This window comes from Vigna radiata, chromosome 8 (assembly GCF_000741045.1).
Source record: "Vigna radiata var. radiata cultivar VC1973A chromosome 8, Vradiata_ver6, whole genome shotgun sequence".
NCBI classification, from domain to species: Eukaryota; Viridiplantae; Streptophyta; class Magnoliopsida; order Fabales; family Fabaceae; genus Vigna; species Vigna radiata.
Window position 1 is genome coordinate 6,216,632 of NC_028358.1, and position 22,600 is coordinate 6,239,231.

The following is a 22,600-nucleotide window of genomic DNA, read 5'->3' on the forward strand; positions in this document are numbered from 1 at the left end:
ATTCAAATTCATTTAAAAATTTAAATAGATATTATATATATAGTGTTTTGAACTAAATTTTCATACTATTTTTCAAAAAGAAAATGAAAAGATTGTTAAAAGTAATCATTTCGTTATTTACAAAAGAATATCTCTTCCCCCTCACACTCTATGTGCTAACAATATTCTTTTTCTTCTAAGATCAATAAAAAAAAGCTTGGATCATTGTTCTTGACAAATATAAGTTTTGCTTAAAATTTTATGTTGATAGGATTGAAAACAAAATCAAGCACATATTTTATTAATAAGAGTTTGTTTACTTATGATGTATTTTTTTAGGGTTCGTATTATGAAGGGTACACCATTATCTCTTGAAAAAGTAGTTTTCTTTCTATTGTGGGTAGAGTTCAATTAGTTAATTCAATGGTTTCGGGTATTTTTTTTAACAGCTTCCATATATACAAATGACGTACTATTTACGCAAGAAATTATCTCTATGATTAGGTAATTTTGTATGATTTAGAGATATTACTCTAAAAAAAAAGTTTTCATTTGTTATTTGGAAGGTTGTATATGAGATTAAATGGATCTTATGTAAATCTTAACAGAGTGTGATTTCAGGTTATTCATTCTAATTCTCAATTTGATATGTTTTGGTATTTATATCATGTGACTCTTTGATTAATAGTTGATTAGGTGACGAGTTTTAACACATCTAAAGATAGCTATTCGGGAACTAGATTATTATTAACAAAAGTCATTGATCGACCGATAATTCTTTTTGATAACTATCAAACTTACAAATTAAGTATGTTTATCAACTCTTGGGTTATAATTAGAGCAATGCTAATTAAAAGCTCATTTTGAAACCTATAAATACATGTTTAAGGTAAGGAGGTAGATGATTGCATTTATTGCATTATCGAGAATTAACTCTACTTACCAAACGGTCATCTATTGACTTAAGCATCAGATTACCTTTTGCAGATAACCACATCGCATGGTCTAAAGGAAAGAAGGCGCAAAAACTTAGATTGCAAGGCAGTTTGGAGTTCGTAAGAAGCTTGGAGTACCAAACAGTTGACCTCGACCCCACTACCGAAACAATATCTAATAGTTTTGCATCCCTAAGGAGTATAGGCTAACAATAGTTTAAATATATATATTTTTATTTATTTCTCTTATATGTCATTTAAGCACAAAATTGTAATAAAGTTTCAGGCTTAATTTGCAACGAGTCAAAAACCTCAATTAACATCGATCGTTCTCGTCAATGTCAGACAGAAGAAGGAAATTTTTCTTTGGGCCTTCATGGAGAGGATCGAGAAGGTGTTCTTGCATATTCAAAACTTTACTCCCTATGTGACCATGCACAACTTCATAATAATGTTGCGACCAAGTCCGTTTGTCAACAATTTGTGCATGAAGTCAACCGAAAGCATTGACGAGCTAAGACAAAAAGCAACCCAATTCATGCAAGTAAAAGACATAAGGGACTTTCGCAATTCGAAGTCGAGAAGAAGGTGGCAAATAAGAAACCATTTGGTAGGAAGAAAAGACTGAAAAGGTCCTCGTTTTAGCAACTACAACCCTTTCAATGTTCCACGAGCCAAAATATTGGAAGAGACCCTCAATGTCAATTTTTTGCCAACACCAAGGAAGAAACTAACCCTCTGACACTTATGGTAATAAGTATTGCCTATACCATCCAAACCTCAATCACAATACCGACGAGTGTTTAGCGTTGAGGGACAAGATCGAGGAGTTGGTAAGGGTTGACCACTTGAAGTAATTTATCAGGAAGGACCAAGGAGCCCATATAGGAGGATGAGTCTGACACGAAGCCTTAGGCTTGAACATAAAATTGAGAGGATGAGATAATCCTCTCCATGGATAAGTATAAGCAGAAGTTAGGGCAGGAATTGTCCGTTGAGAAGTTACATCAACATGATCTCTAGAGCATTTCGCAAGAGGAGGATCCTTGGTGTCGACAATTAAACGACACATTAGAGTGCTCAAGTCGGTAAATTTGGTAGAGCATAGGATCAAGAGCATGTTGCCCATCACCTTCATCGATGAGGACCTTAAAGCACTAGACCTTGAGCAGGATGGCCTGATGGTCATCTCCATAGAGTTGGCCAACTATGGGATTAGAAAGGTCTTAGTCGACTAGGAAAGCTCGATCAATATCCTATATTAGAAAACCTTTCAAAAGATGGATATCTCTAAAGGCCTGATTGTACCATATAACAAGAAAATCATTGATTTCTTCGGTGAACGGGTGGATACGTGCGGTTACCTGAACTTGCAAACCAGAATCAGATCAAGAAAGGACGGTCGAGAGGTAAGAGTATGCTACCGGTTGGTCGAGGCCAACATGTCCTACAACATAGTGATAGGTTGATCGTGCTTGAATGAGTTTGACCTAATCATATCCACCTCATACTTGGCCATGAAGTTCCCTTTGGACAAAGAGGAATCTATATCGTACACGTTGACTAGCAAATTTCCTGGGAATGCTACACTTTACGGCTAAAGATGGTGCCTTACCAGTTGCCCAATAACGCCAAATGATCGAAGGTGGCAATGGCCGCCCTAGACCCCTACACCAATACAGATGACTAAATGAAGTCTTAGGGGGAACCAGAGGACCTCAAAATAGGTTAATCCGATGGCCACATCACTAAACTTGGTAGTGACTTAAGCCAAAAATAGGAGTAGAAGTTGGTGAAGGTGCTTCCAAATAACAAGGACTTGTTCTCTTAGACATTTGGCTACCTACACAGAAGTTAGACCAATCACCTAGAAAAAGTGAAAGCTTAAGATGAAGGGAAGGAAAAGGGACAACTGATGAGCATCATAAGACAAGTGCTCACTAAACCCTCGGTTAGAGAGTGCATTAACACATTAATAGTCGATCGGAGGACTGGAGAACAGAAGCATGAGATTTGATGAAGCAACAAGAAGAAGGCCTATCAATCAAATCGACATATTTAAGGCGAATTGCATGGTTTCTAACATTCAACGACGACCTCTACACCACACCCCTCTTCAAGTGCTTATCTCAAGAAGAGGTATGGTATGTTATGGATGATCTTCATAATGGAGTCTACGACTTGCACACCAATTAGCGAGCTATAAAGGCGAGGGTTCTCCAAGCCAACTACTTATGATCGACAGTCAAAGTTGATTGCAAGAAATTCATAAAAGGTGCAATAAATGCTAAGAACATCATAATGACATCAGGACGCCCTCTTCAAAGCTACACAATATTGTCTCCTTTTAGTAAGTCACGCGATGGGAAATTGACATAATTGGCATGTTTCTAGTCGATAGAGCCCATAAAAAATTTATCATAGTGGTAGTAGACTACTTCACCAAATGGGTAAAAGTCGAAACCTTGACATGTTTTTATACTTAAATTTTTCAAGGTACTCATTAATCCTTTACATGTTCTTAAAATATAACAAGTTAATTGGTAACCACCTCTACATTGACTTGCTTTGTTAAATATAATAATACCAAATATGAAATTAGAGATAATACTAAATCTTTCAAAAGAATATTTTCCTACTTTTATTGGTATTTCATCAACACTTGAACTAGAACTTACTATTGTTATAATAGATATTGAGACAATTCATATAAGGGGTTAGTATTCACTACGTGTGACTTAAAACTCATTTTAAAAGCTTTAAAAAACATATAAATTACATTATTTGAATAATTATATCAATGTCTATCAACAAGGTGTTTAGTCACTCATGACTTTGCATTAACATATAAAAAATAATAACAATAAACTTAGCACACAATACATATATATTCTAATTTGTGTCTATTTAGAATGATTTACAATATTGGTTAATATGTATATTTTCTAGCATAACTTGTATATTAAAACTTTTCTCAAAAAGGTATTTGGCGATTAAACTTTTTAGGTCTCAACACATATCCATTTTAAAAAACAAATTTTATATCTCAACCCATCCTAACAACACAAAAGCTACAAAGAAAATCAACCTAACTCAAATTCAAATTACATCTTAACACTTAATATACACAAGTAAGTTCAAGATCTTGTTCTTTATTATTATGGCTTAATTTTTAATTTAGTCTTCTAATTTCATTCAAATTTTAAAAAAAAAAATCCTAGTTATTGGTTTTTCTAATTTAGCCATTTAGTTTTTAAAAACATAAAATTTAACCATTTAATATTTTAAAAACATCAAATTTAATTATTTAGTTTTTTAAAGACAGATAATTTAATTCTTTTAGGTGGTTGCTAGTCTTTAAATTTTTAACCAATATGCTATTTTTTGGGTTAAATATGTTTTTTGGTCACTTAATTTTTTCAGTGAAAATTGGAATTAGTCTCTCTTTGAAACTTTGACTCAATTTAGTCCATCAACTTTAGAAATACGTGGATTTAGTCCTTTTAACCAAAATTTGCTAAGTTTATTTGACATTTCAAACGTATTTCATGATAGCATTTGAGTTGTTTACACTGTTTAACACATTTTTTCTTCAATGTTAATTGAGAAATGCATTTGAAACCTCAAATAAACTTAATAAAATGTAGTTAAAGGGACTAAATTCATGCACTTTTAAAAATAAAGAATTAGTCCAAAGTTTAAAAGAGAGACTAATTTCAACTTTTACTAAAAGTTAAGTGACTAAAAACATATTTAACATGCTAATTTTCTTCTTCGTTCACCATGTTCTTAGGTTTATTCTTTTCAGACCATCACTCATGGCGAAGCAGGAAACTAATAATCAACCAAATTAATAAAATAACCAAATATAATGTTTTAAAAAATTAAAAAACTAAATTGGAAAAATAAATAACTAGAAATCTTGTAAAAATTTGAATGAAATAAGAGAACCAAATTAGGAATTAAAGTTAATATTATTAATAAATATTTAAATAAAATTCACTAATCTTAGAGTGTAATAATGGAAATCACTCTTTTAAATTCTTGCACTTTTTAAAAGATACAAATCTGTTGGAAGTTCCATATCGATTAGAAATAAGGTCAATTCAATGTATATAAGTGGGTACAACCTCATTGTTACAAGCCAATTTTGGAGGGTTGAGTTGGGTTTAAAATCCATTTTTAATATAATATTAAAATCTATTCTAATGATATATGTTGTTGTTGTGTTGAGCAAATTGTTCCACCCTCTATTTCTACAAAATAGTACATTTTCAGACATATGGTTCCCACTTATATTTAATGGTAATCGCTTGCCTGTGTAATACTGTATGATAAGAAGACTGAAAATCGAGCATATCTCTTTCAGACTTTTTTCCTTAATGTTAATTAATATATTTTTAATATGTTTAATGAATGTTCAACTTTCAATTTATACATAGATTCCTACCATATGAGACACGTACCTAACTCAGATACTCAATATAAGTGCTTGCTTGTAAGTCTAAGATAATGGGCAATTTTACAAATTTGGATGATCTTGTTGGATTTTTCTTATGTTGTGTTTTCAAAATACATTGACGAACACTGATTTTGATATTTTAAAATATTTTCAAAATAATTTTAATATACTACCATCAGAGTATTTTTAGTACTCAACAGAAACAACACTAAAAATCCAGCATAAAATCTGGACTCCAATTTTACACTTCGGAATAAAAGTTGCCAGTTCATGCCAAGAGCATTAGGAAGAGCCAAGCTTTTCAAAAGGTTTTAAAAAGTTTTCCAGATAAAGCATTTCAAAAGGTTTTAAATTTTGACATTAGGAAATCAACATTCCAAACTATATTTAAAATCATTTCAAAAACATTAGTCCATAATTAAAAATTTTATCATAAAATACTTTAGAATGACCAGTCCAGAACAGTAAAAAATCAACTATGAAATCTGCATTTCCTATGTTATTCAAAATTCTCATTTCTAAGTATACCTTTGCAAAATGTTTAATCTAAAAAGCTTTAACGTGTTTCAAACAGTACTTTTCAAAATAATATAAGAATTTTAAAAGATCATTTTCATCTTCACTAGAGGGAGATGTGCCAAGAAAACATGAGTACAAGAAGCATTTGCTCTTAGAAAAATCAGGTTCATGCTTCTTAAGAAATTAGGAAGGGGAATCAGAAAAATCATGCATTGAAATGAAATGCAGCTTTAATTGAGAAGTTAAAACAAATCCAGTCACAGCATTTCACTTTGGTGTCAATCTCATTACTGCACCAGAAATCACAATATATTCAAAGGTTTTCAACAACTGTCAACAGTAGCTAAAACTCATTTTTGAATGCACTTTCACACAAACTCCCATTAAGCAGTTATATAAGTCTAATATAATGTATTGATATGAATTCAGAATCATAAAGTAACCATGTCACTACCAGCCATCCTGCAGAAACAGTTTTAGGATTGGCTGCTTTGCACCACTTTTTGGGATTCTATGAAGCAACTCAGCTATGAATCTCAGAAAGTATAGTTTGTAACTATAAGCATGAAGAAATAATCCAGAATCATCCATATAGAAAAATAGACAAAGTCTAAGTTGCTAAAAAAACTAGTTGAAGAGTAACTGCATGAGCAACAAATTGCAATAATATCCAAGTCCCTGTGTTTCCTTTTTGAGATTTTGTCAAAGTCCAACAATTTACCCCGATCATATGAGAAATGATGAGGACAAAACTTCACTATAGGTGCAGGAAATGCCTGGAATATTTCTCCTTGGACCCAAACTCTTCAGCAGAAATTGAGATATGTATCTCTGATATGCTCTTCAGAAATACAAACAAAAGGAAAGAAACAAACAGCAGTCAATACAATTGATTCGCCATTTGATATCTAAGTCTATTATGGAGTTTAGGTGTGTGATTTTCTTGCTCAGTGGGAAATGACTTTGGAGCTAGAACTAACCATATTTTTTCCATTAGATGGACGTTGAATGGAGACTTTTGCACCCTGATTTTGAAAATCCGACTGCAGCATAAAGGAAGTTATGAACTAGTACATCTTTTTGGAACCATGAAGAATAGATAACAAAGCTTGAAATGGATTATTAGACCAAAAGTATAGTGCCATGCAGATCATATCATATACTATAAATAAGTTGTGTAAAAGGAAGCATAGTAATGATAGTGTTTTCTCCTCAAACAAAAAAATAATTGTGTTAATCATCATACCTTCAGAATACATGGAAACAAATCCAAAGTTGTGCAAATCTCAGTTCGGTGTCCCAAACGAAAACTAGGAAGATAATTCCAAGCCATATAAATTGATTCTAAATGTGTTGTCCCCAGAAGACAGTACTCTCCAGCTGTCAAGCACAAAATGAAGAACAAATTCCATCATGTACTAAAAAATCATTTGGGGGAAAACTAATCTATTACTTCCATTCATCAAAAATATATTTTACAATGCATTAATTGTGTATTTGAGTACCTAAGAATATCTTACACAATTTGAAGAGAATACAATGGAATAAATTAGTTACCCAATTGAGAAAGTACAGTTCATTGTGTTTACTAATTTTCATAATTTAATTAGGGATTTTGTAGTCTTGTTGTACAAGAGGCCTTCATCTTATAATTGAAATATTTACTTGGCCAAATTATTAGTATACTATTGGGTTAGTATTTTGTATCACATGAAGAACAAACCATATCTGAAATTAAGGAAGCATGGTACCTAACAAACTAGAGACAAAAATTCTGTTGTGTTTGCCAGTAGTAGTCTTGTAAAGGGCTATCTGAAATTTACATTGAATAGTTAGTTAGCCAAAATTTTAGGAGTTAATTTGGTTTTAGGCATCCACCTTGCACATAGTTAACTGATATTTGTCTAAAACTTGTTAGAGAAGTTTCTTCTACTTAGCTTATGAGAGAAGCTTCTCAAACTCTAGGTAGTTAGCATAGGTTTACTAAACTAGATACCCAGTTAAGAAGCTCTAGTACAAACTTCTGTTTTTCAATAAGTACAGTGTAAACAAAGTCATTTGAATACTCTGAATGAATTATATTCTTTTTTACCAATTTCTAGAATGTGAGGAGTACTCCTCTTGGATTTGATATCCACCCTTAATTCTTATCTTTGAGTATCCATATTCAAAGAGGAAAATCCTCTTCCAATCATCAACCTTGGATGCTTCGTGGTTTCTTCATTCAATCTCTCTTCCATATTTTGCTCTTCATTTGGTTGTTCTGTGTTATGATCGAATGGTTTAACCAACCCATGGGAGCTTGGCTTTGCTCAATTGCATTGATCTTGTAGAGATTCTAAATCCTCCAAGGAGGCATTCATCAATGTGTTACCATGTGATGATAGATTACATTTTAATACCAATTAACACAGAGTTAAGTAGTCCAACAAATATATAAACGACATCACAGTAGTTAAGATGGGCCAATAATAATTTCTATTTCTAATACCATGCTAGATTTTATCTTAAAACTGAAAAGGCAATAAATTTTATCTTAAATTCACATAACATTAAGTGAAATTGCCCAGCAACTATATGAACTGCACCCCAATAATTGATGTATGTAATCTGGAACTTTTCGCCACCAACAATCATCCCAATGATGAGTTAAGTTGGTTGTGACTCACCAACATTAAATTTATTTTCTAGGTTTATCGAATTTCCAAGTTTATTTTCTGTTTGAAGCATTTGGATAAGTTTTAGTTCTTGTTGAATATAATCACATGCCAGGAAATTGCCAACTTGCTCTTCAAAACAATGATCGATCATATTATCTTAATTTTATGTTTGAATATTTAAGAATTTAGGATATCTTATCTGATCTGTATAATATATTTTGGACTAGAGTGTTCATAAAATTGGGAATGGCTTTAATTTTAATTGAACTTCTTACATCTCGTTCTATTGTCTAGTATTAACTAGGCAACAATATTGATAATGGTTAGAGATGTAGAAATCATGTCAATACTAGTAACCTTCAAAATATGAAGCATGATTCACTTTCATGGTTAGAAATGTAGAAATATGTCACTATTTGTAGCATGGCAAAACTTCATAATGTAGCATGTCATGTACCAGAGAATATTGCAAATCTGGTAACTATGTTTAGTAGTCCAACTATATTAGTGGTACTTGACCTAATTATTAATATATAGATCAGATCATGGGGCTAGTCAGTCAAACCATAGTAGTACTTTGCCTAATTATTAGCATATAAAATATGAACATGGGGCTAGCTCTTGTTGTAGGCTCAAAAAAATTTGCAATTAAAGCACATCTCACATTCACCAAGAGGCAGATGATTCGGATCCAAAGGCGACAAGTTTGAATTAACTCCATTTGATAAATTTGAGTCCTCAGCTGCATGTAAATAGTCATAATAAGGATCTTGGAAAAATTGTGGATACTTCTATCACAATTCAATCACAATAGCACATACATACCAGTGGCTGCGCTGACAAACAAGAGATCGATTGTGTCAGATTTAGCTTCCTTCGCTAACTTATTCAATTCTGGGAGTGTAAACTTTACTTGGACTTCAGAATTCAAATCAACTTCACCGGAATTTCGGAAGATGAAAATCCGGCCAATTTGATAAACAACATTATCCTTTTTTGTTTTTGGTATGTTAAAAAACAAAAAGCTATTGTCATACAGTTTTACACTAAGAAGTAAGAAACTGGTTAGTATAAGAAATAGAAACTGAATCAGATTTTAAGAAGCAACGCTCCTACCATTGAAATTCCACTTTTAGGAGCCCGCCTAGCCAGACAGACATACATAGGAAAGGCACTTTTCCCATTATTGGTAGTAACCTTCTTTATGCAAACTGTCATTTGTATTCTACATATGCAAAAAAAAAAAAAAAATCTCATTAGCATATCAAAAATTATACTCAGATAGAACATAATGAACGCAATGTCTCATTGGATTATTGTAAATTAAAGCTTATCTGGAAAAGCAAACCCCACAATAGAAAAAAAAAAAAGGAGTCATGAACAAAAATAAGAAACTTATTGTATCTTCATCTCAAATAGAACAAGATTTTTCCTTCTCTTAAAACAAGAAATTAGAAATTCATCAAGACAGAAGGAACACGATTGCTAAATATGCTCTTAAGACCAGTTAGATACGCTTGATAGAACAATCTGAATTAACACTCCCGATCCTACTTCATTTTGGAATGACATAAAAAATCTAAACATCAAAGTTTAAGTTTCGAAACTTGATCATTCAACCAAGTAACCTCTTCTTCGTATCAGAGACTAAAGTTGCCTCTAAATTTGTGATAATGGTAAGAAAACACTTCTTTTTGTTTCTCCATTCCCAATATTACATTCATGTCTCTATCTGAATCACAAAAATATTCATTACCTCATTCAACACACAGAAACTTGACTAAAAGAATCTTCTAATTAATTTTAAACTGAACATAGAATATACAAAATCATGGACATAATGCATGTAATTGATGCCAATTGATAAAAGGGAGCAAGTTGGAGAAGGAAGTCTATATATTATAACTTTTACCTCTTATTGTGCTTCTCCTGTATCTTGTAGCGCAAGCATCTTCGAAGGAATACCGGCTGCATAGCAAACACCAATTCTATTAGCAATACAACATGCCATAAGTAATAGTTTATCAGCAACCCAGTATCTTCAAGGACCAGAAAATTTACGAGACATTATACCAAGAATATACAGTCAACTCAGTATCTCATACATATTCTAAATCAAATGATAAGAACAACACAAAATTGTGACAATGCAAATTATTTTAGCAAATAAGATAGAGTACGTTTCCCATAGAACGTGACTGAATAATGTTGCAGAGTTCTACGGGTCTGTAGAAAACAGAAAGGATCTCGTTGGTTGCAAGCTCCTCTTCTGGATTACTTCTGCAGGGAAAAACATATATAATCACTGGTTATGTTATAAATGCTTTTATCAAATGAAAAATGTGAGGCTAGTCACAAAGGGAAGATACGAAGTTGCACCAGGTACACTTCTTATTAAAGAAGTATCACAATCATATGATATTTACCTGAAACTCTGAATGTTTAAGAATGTAATATTTTCTCTATTGACAAATGCAATTGAAAATGATTCAATATTTCATAAAAACAGCAATTATTCAAATAATGAAAAAATGGTACTCATAAATGGATTAGGCTCTGTAGCTACGCCAAAGCCTGAATGTCAACGGATAAAAAATAAAATAAAATAACAACAACAACATTCATAGCTTGTATCAAGTTGAAAACCACTGAGGTTGCTGATATCACTAGTTACCACAGCAAGTGATATGTGCCTAGTGATGATAGCATAAAGGCATTATTGGAGTAAAAAGCATCATATAGAATTACACAGGTGCATGCTTCTATGCTCATTAATCTTGGAAAGGGGCCCTTATGTCCTTTTGCATGTCAATGAAAATAAATTGTTTAAGCATTCACAAGAATATATCAAAGTATCAAAATGTCCTAAGTTCTCTTCTTTTCTTCTTTTCATCTTTCCTTTTTCCTTTTATAACTCACATAAGGAGAGAATGTAAATCACAAGCCAAGTCCTACTTTTGTAGGAAACAGAAGCGTCAGTGATTTCTCCATTTGTGGGAAACATGACTGGTATATCCAGGTGCATGGAATAACAATGTGCCGTACAAGCATCAATCACACAGCAAGAATCAGAGAACAAAAAACATAAAAAGGGGTCAAAACAGATAAAGGGTTCTAAGAACCGAATAAATAGAGAATTCCCTGAACAGAAAAATACAATCTTGACAGAAAACAAGCAAATGGACAGGGAAAAAAAATAAAAACTGAAAGGTTCTTACTTTGAATGAACTATAAAAGGGGTGAAAGAGATGGAGTAGACAAGTAAGAGTGCAGTGTAAAAGGGAACTTTGAGATTATGAAACCAAACAAATGCTTCAAAAGTGAAGTGTGTGGAGTTTGTGATCATTCATTATTCATTTACTATGATACCTCAGAATTGAACTCAAAATGAAACAATATTGATCTCTCTCCCACTCTGTCTTTGTTTCTCTTTGATTAATGATAAAAAGAAGGCTGGTTTTGGTGCAGACTCAGAGGAGTGAAAGTTTGAAATGCAAGCAAGTGAGGTAAGAAAGAAACTCAAAGTTTGGAAACGCTTCTGACAATAAACTAAAAATTACAAAAGTAATGAATACAATAAATACAACATTAATAAGTGTATTAATTTATATTTTAATAATTACTTGAATTAACATTAATATACAATGATCTTTGTCAGATATAATAAATATATTAATTTAAACTTTAATAGTTACTTAAATTAACATAACCATAGAGTCATCTTTGTGAGAAATTTGTTTATGTATCATATAATACACGTTAAAATTAACGTTATTAATTTTAGCATTTAATATATTTTTAATTTTTAAGTTTAGATGTGAAATTAAAATTTATTGGATCAAATTTTGATATATTTTTATCTTCAAATTTAAAATTAATAAATATAAATTTTTTAATTATTTGCGTTATGCTTTTTTTACATATTAAATTGTATCTTAGGATAACATTTTGAATTGTAACGTGTCAAATGTAAATAATTAAAAAAATTCATAAAAAATATCATTTAACATATCATAAAATTTCATACCATTAAGTTAAAATGATTATATGTATTGATATTTAAAATTTGAGGACATGTTTCATGGTTTGAGAATGATGAATTTCAATTTTATATCTTGGTTTAAAGAATAAAAACATATATAATTCTTAATTTAATAATCATAAGCAAGTACTAAAATTTAAATTAACATATTTGTTTAATTTTCAATATAAAAGTGCTTGAAATTATTTTAAAGATATAAGTTTTTATACGAATCAATCTTTAAAGTTTGTAAAACTTAGCATGCACAAAACATGTTTTTTTTTCTATAATTTTATCTAGTACTAACCAACACTCATTTATATACAACACTCTCAGGTGTTGAGTAGGGATGACAATGGGTTAGGTCGAGCACGAATAGTACTTATCCGCAATTTTATCCGTCGAATAAAATTCTATCTGCTATTTGACCCGCTACCCATCGGGTACCCGTTTAAAAAAATACCCGCGAGTATTTTAAAATCCGTGGGTACCCGCGGATACCCGCAAAAAATAAAAAATATATATTTTATACATTTTAAAATAAAATTTAAATAAAATTACAATATATATATATAATATAAATTAAATTAAATTAAATATAAATTAAAATTTATTTTTAATTAAATTTAACCTAATAAAATATAATTTAATTTAATTTTTAATTAAATTTAATTAAAAATATATATAAATTAAATTTTTTTATTTTTTCGCATAACGGGTACCGGGTCGGGTAGTATACTACCCGTACCAAACCCGTTTAGAAGCGGATATTAAATAGCCGCTACCCTTTACTCGTGGGTAGTAAATATCTGCGGATAGAAACTACCCGCGACGGATCTTAACTGCAGATACTCGTGTCCATGGATTTTTTTGTCATCTCTAATGTTTAGGTAAGAAGTGGATTAATTTATTTTATCTTTTGTCCATGTGAAATCTCTAACACCCCTTTCATGTTAAGATAAGAAGTAAGTTTAATTTACCTTATCTTTAGTCAATATAAAATTTCTAATACCCTCTCATGCCAAGTTAAAAAGCCTCACCCAATCGTACAAAAACTTTGTAAAATGAGATTTTTGTATCAAAATATTATAAACTCGTAATATCTTTAATCCACATTATATATTCCAGACACTTATATGTCTAAAATGTCAACTTATATTAATAAAATGGTTTATTATGTAAAAGAATGTATATAGTTTTCATAAAATAAATAAGAGTACTAAAAATTTTAATACTAATTTAATTGTTTCATAATAATTATCTAGTTATATTTGTGTATGTCATTTTATATTTGTGAATGAATTAGTTTATGAGCTTATTTATTGAGTATTTTTAATCTAATAAATTAGTTTATCAGTTCGAGATTTATAAAGTAGAAACTTACCAATTATCAACTAAATAGTTAACTTGATAAAAAAAACAATTAATAAATGTAAATTTGCAAAAGAGATGTACACTTATTTAATATAAAAAATATTATTATATAACTATAATTTTTTAAAAATAATTAAGTTATTATTAATTTTTTTTAGTATTTTTTAAAATTATTTATGTTTCTTTTATTATGCAATTGTGTTGATCTAACGGGTATTAATTCAATTTATCTTTTATTTATTCGGTGAGAAAAAAATGTACTTCTCAATTTAAACTAGTGTCACATTAATTTTTTTTTCACAACTTTCATTATTTTGCAATATGAGTAATTTTCACATGCTATCGTATAATGAATTACTTTATTTTCTTAATGTCAAAATGGGTTTAAAATGCAACGTAACATGTAATCTATAAAAAAAAGTTCAAAATTAATTTTAAATATTTTATTCAAACTCACTGTATCATATATAATTTTAGAAAATTCAAAATCATCAATATAATTTATAATTTAATTATATTATATTTCATTTATCTTAATTCAACTTTTAACATTCAAATTCAATAAATATAATATTAATCCACACTAAAATAATAAATTATTCATATTTTACTTTGATTTTTCTCACATTTCACACACTTGATTTGTATCCTTATTTTTATGTCCATTGCTCACATCAAAATTTTCTTCAACAGTTTGGTTGGGAGGATGTCCCATTTGCTTATGCAAAATTTTGGATTGATTTTATGCGTTGATATGATAAGACTTTATGCCAGTTACACTATGTCACTCGTTCTAAGTGTCTTCGAAGTGTGGTCTTGTATTATACAAAAAAATTATTTCGAAAATATATTGTACATTTTGCTATCTATCAATTGTGATATTGAGATTAAATTGCAATTTAACTTTGGAATAAATAGAACATTTTTGAGTTTTAATCATCCATAAAGGAAAAGTAATCCTTATTTGGTAGTCCCATAGGGCACCCTTCCAAGGCTTAACTTTCCTACAAGTTTTCTAGCGTACTTGTCATATGATTGGAGACACTAGTGTTAATATACTATACCTCGGTGACAAAACAGGCAATTGATTGATTGTCAGATAAACACCAATCAAGAAAGGTAAAAATCATTAATGACCAATTAATATGTTTAATGATCATATTAAATGCGAATATACACTATTTATGAGTGATTGACAGGTCATATTGCACAAGAATCTGGTATTAATGGACAATTAACATGTATTATTGAATTTGATTGTCTGATTTAATGATTAATCAATGTGTTTCGCTGCCACAAGCCTTATAAAATATATTATTCACCTCCAGCTAAAAGAACCTTGAGTTATCCTAAATAAATATAGACCTCTTTATACAACATATCTGACTTGAACGTCAGAGTGTCTTTTGCAGGTCAACCAGCCATCGGAGGATTGTGTTCTCAAAAAGGATTAAAACGATTGAAAGAAAGTGGAGAAGGAAGGTCAACTGACGCTCGTACCAATCCCACCGAAACATTTTGGCGCCCATCATGGGGTCGAGGGGCATTCCCATGAAACCACGAGGAACCAGAAGCGCCCTCGGTCTCAACATCGCTACTTCGAAAAAATATAATATTGAATATTTTATTTTACCCATATTTTTGTAAAAATATCTTGCACGGGAAGGAAGGTTTGAACCAACATTCAACATTATCAGGTTTTAATTCCATCTCATTATAAAAGTAAAGGATTGAATATTTTATTTAACGCATATATTTGTGAGTAAAAATATCATGCACAGGAAGGTTCAGACCAATGTTCAACCGTATCAGGTTCTAATGCCATCTCATTATAAAAATAAAATATTGAATATTTTGCTTTAACGCATGCTTTTTGTGAGAAAATATTTTGCACAGGAAGATACAATTCTAATAAAGTCGGACCACTTTTGTTCAACCGTTGGACTTGTTGCAATATTACAAAACCGAGCGGTGGGGCAAGATCCTCATGAACTCCCACTCTCGTCCTAAAAACCCATGGAACGTTTTCTAAGAACACCTAGTCCTAAACCGAGCGGTGAGACTCTTTACGAATTAACTTTCGTCCTAAAAACCCAGGGAACGTTCTCTAAGAACACCTGGTCCTAACCCAAGCGGTGAGGTTCTCTACGAATTCACTCTCGTCCTAAAAACCCAGGGAACGTTCTCGAAGAACACTTGGTCCTAAACCGAGCGGTGAGGTTCTCTACGAATTCACTCTCGTCCTAAAAACCCAAGGAACCTTCTCTAAAAACACCTAGTCCTAAACCGAGCGGTGGGACAAGCTCCTCGTGAACTCCCACTCTCGTCCTAAAAACCCAGGGAACGTTCTCTAAGAACACATGGTCCTAAACCGAGCGGTGAGGTTCTATACGAACTCACTCTCGTCCTAAACCGAGCGGTGGGGAAAGCTCCTCATGAACTTTCACTCTCGTCCCAAAAACCCAGGGAACGTTCTCCGAGAACCCCTGGTCCTAAACCGAGCGATGGGGAACGCTCCTCGTGAACTCCCACTCTTGTCCAAATTTGTCCGGCATAATTAAACCCCTTCACACCTGCAAACAGCTGCTCGGGGCTTGGGGGGCTTAATGTACTATACCTCGATGACCAACCAACCAAGAAGAACCCGAAGCCAAAACAGGCAACCGACCGGTGGTCAGATAAACACAAATAAGGAAAGGTAAAAATCATTAATGACCAATTAATATGTTTAATGGTCATATTAAATGTGAATATACGCTATTTATGAGTGATTGATAGGTCATATTGCACAGAAATATAGTATTAATGGGCAATTAACAGGTATTATTGAATTTGATTGTCTGATTTAATGATTAATCAATGTGCTTTGTTGCCACAAGCCTTATAAAATATGTTATTCACCTTCAGGTAAAAGAACCTTGAGCTATCCTAAATAAAATATATACCTCTTTATACAATATATCTTACTTGAGCGTCAGAGTGTCTTTTGCAGGTCAACCACCCATCGGAGGATTGTGTTCTCATAAAGGATTAAAACGACTGAAAGAGAGTGAAGAAGGAAGGTCGACCGACCCTCAGACCAATCCCACCGAAACAGTTAATAATCCACAAGTCACATTCTTTCTTATCAGTCGTCTTTTCAATTTCATTTGCTTGCAAGAATTCAACATGGTTGTCAAGATCTACAATTGCTCGTTACTCGATTTTGCCACTTCTGATTTTTTGCTTCAAGTCACTACTATTTGCACGAATATGCGCCACATTGACACGAGTCATTTATTCTTTCCCTCAAAAGGGCATTATTCTTTGTTGATTTCTTAGATTACTTTTGTTTTCATTTCGTGGCCTCTCTCCCCATCATTATGGATAACCAATGATCTGAAGTAATTTCCCTCATCAGGTCTTGTTTTTCCACAACACTAAATTGATTTTTCTTTTGCTTCATTGTGCAACTTGTTCTTAGTCATCATATTACACTTACATCTCCAACATTTACATTATGGGATTTGCTCGTAATTTGCTAGTTCATCCTGCAATGTTTATAACTTCCCATAACAGACAACGATAGTCATTCTTTATTGTTTGCATTATGTCAACTCTGACTTTAGTTGTTGGATTCTTGGTTCATTCATAACCGAGAAACGTTCATTGATATCATCCTACATGTCCTTTGCATTTTTCATGTAGGCAACAATGGAACACGAACTAAATTCTACGGTGTTTAGTATCCAATACATAAGCATTAATTGAGTTGTCCACCAATCTTTTATCTTGGATATGTCTTCTTTAAGTTCCTTATGAGTTCCGTCCATGAAACTCCATTTTCTTTGAGGTCACAAAGAGATATCCATTGCTCTAACTTATTTCTCACAATTTTCTCCCTTTAATTGCATTTGTGTAATCACATTTTTGGGATTATCACTAACATTCGTATCGTATGGCAATGGATTTTCTTCGAGGCCGTAAAAAGATCTCCATCGCCCTAGCCTACTCCTCATAGTTTTCTCTTTTTAATTGCACTAGTGTAATCATATTTTTGAAATTATCGTTGGCATCAAGATTGCAGGGCAATGGCATTTATCTTCATTGCCTTGGTTTTAATCTTTTCATTTCTCTATGCCATTCTAGTAGTGCAATTGTGTTCTCGGACTGTTGGATATCAGAGCTAGGTTAAGCTTTGTTACCATGCCAAAATGTATTATAAAATTGTTATTTTGTATTGATTAGGATACACCAATATATACATAAAGCATGAAAAAAATTCATAGGCTACAATTATGCCAACTAATATGGTTGGTATCGTACAAATTAATATGCATTGTTGTCATGCCAAGATAAATAAGGAAATCATAATAATGTCCAATCATGACATGATACAATATATATTATATTCTTATAAGGGGGAGGGAGACAGAGATCATGGAGGAAGGGTGGAAGAGGTAAAAGGATACTCGAAAGGAAGAGGAAGGGTGAAAAAGGTGAAAAGATACTGGGAAGGAAGAGGAGCAGCCATGGAAGAGAACGCATAAGAATGAGAAAGGGAGAGGAGGGCACATATGTCAAAAAGTTAATGGACACATGTATAAGTAAAAATGTCAGCGTAATTAACGAGTGCATATTTATGCCCACATTTATGATTTAAAATTCAAAATTTTGATGAGATTCTTGTACTTAAATGGTTGATTTAAAGTGAATTTGTGACAATTGAATTTATTGGGTTTGGGAATTAAAGATGCTTAAAATGTAATTTTTAGTTGCATAAATTAAGTTAGATATTCTAATGTTTATTTATGTAATTGAAGTTAAAATTTTATTCATTTAAAGTGCACTTAGAGGAAATTTCTAGAGTTTTTCTACAATTTTGGAAATTAAGGACATAAATTAAATTTTAGAGACAATTCAGTTGATATATAAAGATAAGTAATTTAATTTGAAAATATCAACAAGAAATATCTATCAAATATTCTTAAAAATTGATTAAATATGTTGATATAAGATAAAAGATCTTATCAACAAAATATTCAGAGTCTCAATCAAGCCTATATAAAGAGACCTAGGGGAGGCAAAAATGATAATTCATTCATTCACTCAGACTCCTCCATTGGAATCAATCATCCATCACTCCTCTCATTTTATTTTACCATGTATTCCATTACTTCCATGGAAGGCTAAGCTTCTAAGACTATTCCACTATAATTTCATTATGGATTATGATGTTAAGTTGAATTAATGTATTTTTTCTTTTGATTATTGATTTGAGTTATCCTTTTTCTATGTCTTTCCTCTCTCAATCACGTTAAAAGTAATGATTTTTGCATCATAAGGTGTTTGAATCTACATGCATATTAATCATATAAATTCAAGGGTTTCTAGGTTTGATTGAAAATGTACTTTGATTGAATTTAAGAACTTTTATATGATTAAACGAGTTTTTGCTACTAATTGAGAATGTATTTTGTTTGATGGTAAAAAGTTAATTATAATTAATTGAGAATTTACTTTGATTAATTAACTTTTAATTTGGTTAAGAGATTTAAGAATAGACATGATTAAACACAATAGAATTCTTGAGAATGTGCTTTGGTTGAATTCGTTATGAATAATCTAGAAAGATCTTGCATTTGATTGAGAATATATTTTGGTTAAATGTAAGATCGCCCTCAAGTTAATTAATAATGTTCTTTAATTAATTTGGAAACCAAACAATGATATATGGATAATCGATGAATTTATATTGGAAAACCAATGAAATTAACCTATTTCATTTCTAAGTTTCTCACTTGTTCTTCAATTAAACTCGAACATTCTTTAAACACTAATTGCATTAACATAACTTTTTACTTTTATTTTTAAACATTGCATAAATAGTATTAATTTGATAACTTGAACGACAACGTATTTGTAATTCAGTGTATCACGTAAAAAAAAAAATTAATAGTGAAGAAAACTTCATCCATATATTTCTTAAATATGAATTTAAGAGTAAAGTTTCACATAAAAACAAAAATTAGATTATATTTGAGAGAGTAAAAACATATTTATCTCCTTGTACTAGGGACCACCGCCCGGTCGCAGGTACCAGATACCACCGGACGGGCAGTGCATTAGAGGCCCAGGCGTGAGAACAGCAAACGCGAGGGCCGAGCGGGCATCGCCATTCGGTAAGGGAGAGTCGGCAGTAGAGAAAGAATAACATGGCTCGGTTTCAATTCGAAACAGATCCAACATTTAATACCACAGCTCAGCTTTCACACCATTCCACTTTCCACCATTACTGACAACTAAGAACCGCTGTCCGGTGACGCTATAGCCGGACGGTCGGTTACAGGATTCGCCTGTAGGGTACAATTAAGGGGTAAGGCGGTCGGTAGGCAGCAAGGCCGGACGGTCACAGTTGGCAGGATTAAGGTAAGTTCAGAATGATTTGTATAATCACATATTTTAGGTGATTGGGCCATAATTGGGCCTTAATTAAGGTAACCTTAATACCAGGCCCATGTCCACCACTATAAATACAAGTCAAAGGTCCCAGGTAGGCAGGTTCATTTATTACGCATTTAATTCTGAGCTAAGATACCCGATCGGATAACAAAACTAACTTAAGCATCAGAGTACCTTTGGCTCAGAATTAAATGCGTAATAAATGAACCTGCCTACCTGGGACCTTTGACTTGTATTTATAGTGGTGGACATGGGCCTGGTATTAAGGTTACCTTAATTAAGGCCCAATTATGGCCCAATCACCTAAAACATGTGATTATACAAATCATTCTGAACTTACCTTAATCCTGCCAACTGTGACCGTCCGACCTTGCTGCCTATCGACCGCCTTACCCCTTAATTGTACCCTACAGGCGAATCCTGTAACCGACCGTCCGGCTATAGCGTCACCGGACAGCGGTTCTTAGTTGTCAGTAATGGTGGAAAGTGGAATGGTGTGAAAGCTGAGCTGTGGTATTAAATGCTGGATCTGTTTCGGATTGAAACCGAGCCATGTTGTTCTTTTTCTACTGCCAACTCTACCTTACCGAATGGCGATGCCCGCTCGGCCCTCGCGTTTGCTGTTCTCACGTCTGAGCCTCTAATGCACTGCCCATCCGGTGGTATCTGGTACCTGCGACCGAGCGGTGGTCCCTAGTACACTCCTTATAAAAAAACATAAATAACTTCTATGAAATTCCTTGTAAACATAAAGTTATCAAATATCACCAAATTTTAATATAAATTTGAGTAATTCTTTAATTAATTGCTAAAAAAATATGCCAATAACTAAAAAAAAGGAAGAAAAATAACTTTTTTAGATTAAATATAAATTTATTCTATATAAAAGTATGTTTGAAATTATCAATGTCTCTTTGTACAATATTATTAAATTCCGATCAAAAGAAAACATGTATTAAAAATGAGAATAGAGAAAAACTAAAAAAAAAGAGAGAAAATTTGACGAAAGAAAAAAAGGAAAAGATGAAAAATAAACATAAATAAAAGAGTTACAAATTGAAAATAAAAAATAAACTTTATAAAATTTATACTTTTTAATAAATTAGAATTAATTTTTTATTTTTTTCATCAATAATATAGGACGAGCTAATAACATATTTTTTCTATATACCAATCAAAATATCTTGGAACTTGTAAATGTTTTTAATCTATTCCCAAATTTTACTTTAATAAATAAAACTTCCCTATTACTCTGACTACGAGTGTTCAGTTTGCACCATGCTTTTAAACGTCTTATCTTCTTAATTTTACCTTTAATTAAATAATTCGACCGTTGATGGTATGTTACTTTGACTGTTTCACTCGGCACAAGTTTTATCTTCTTAATTAATTGTTATTTAATTAATACAATTGAAAATTCCTTACCAATAATATTTTTTATATTTTATAAATAAATTGCATATAAACTTAAGATGCTCATCATAACATGCAACTATGCATATGAAAGAAATCACTTTTATAAAAAAATTAAAAATAACTTTTTACCAAAAAATAAAGCTTAATATATTTTTATTTGCTGAAAAATTATCTAGTTTTACTTATAACTTTTAACAATGTTTTGAACTTTGTTGTTATCCTATGATTTTTTTTTCATTTCATTTTCTGTCGGGTTAAATATGTTTTTAGTCCTTATAGTTTGGGACGATTTTGATTTTAGTCCGTGAAACAAACCAAGGTACAATTTAGTCCTTCAACTCCAGAAAACTGTGAAACGTGCTTCGTGTTTGGGTATAAAGGATTAAAATCAGAGTTTTTTAAAGTTGAAGGACTAAATTATACCTTAATTTGAGAGGGGACTAAAACCAAAATCGCCCTATAATATAGGGACTAAAAACATATTTAACCCTTTTTTGTTCTCAAAATATATTTAAAACACTTCAAAATACAATTTCACTTGTTTTTTTGGAAAAAATGATATAAATTTTTTCTAGGGAAAATAATTTCAACTAAAATTATCAGAGATCAATGGATAACAACATCTAATAATCTATCATGGATCTAATCTTAACACATATTTAACTTTACTAAACTTGTTCGACAATTTTTTTTTTAATTTTTTCTTCTTAAAATTAATAATTTATTTAATTTAATAAATAATAAATGTTAGAAAGAGTGGAGCGGGAAAAGAAATTCGAATCTCTCTGCTCTC

At 31.6% G+C, this 22,600-nt stretch overlaps 1 protein-coding gene across 1 annotated transcript; it reads right to left on the reverse strand.

The window, feature by feature from the left end:
• Positions 1 to 6,345: 6,345 nt before the first annotated feature.
• Positions 6,346 to 15,542, reverse strand: LOC106770142 (polycomb group protein EMBRYONIC FLOWER 2-like). The gene is made up of 10 exons (XM_014655965.1): positions 15,460 to 15,542; positions 10,736 to 10,835; positions 10,468 to 10,523; positions 9,672 to 9,780; positions 9,381 to 9,546; positions 9,220 to 9,297; positions 7,142 to 7,275; positions 6,876 to 6,938; positions 6,672 to 6,736; positions 6,346 to 6,451 (listed from the first exon to the last, which is right to left on the reverse strand). The coding sequence occupies exons 1-10, from the start codon at positions 15,540 to 15,542 to the stop codon at positions 6,346 to 6,348; spliced, it is 960 nt and encodes a 319-aa protein (XP_014511451.1).
• Positions 15,543 to 22,600: the final 7,058 nt, after the last annotated feature.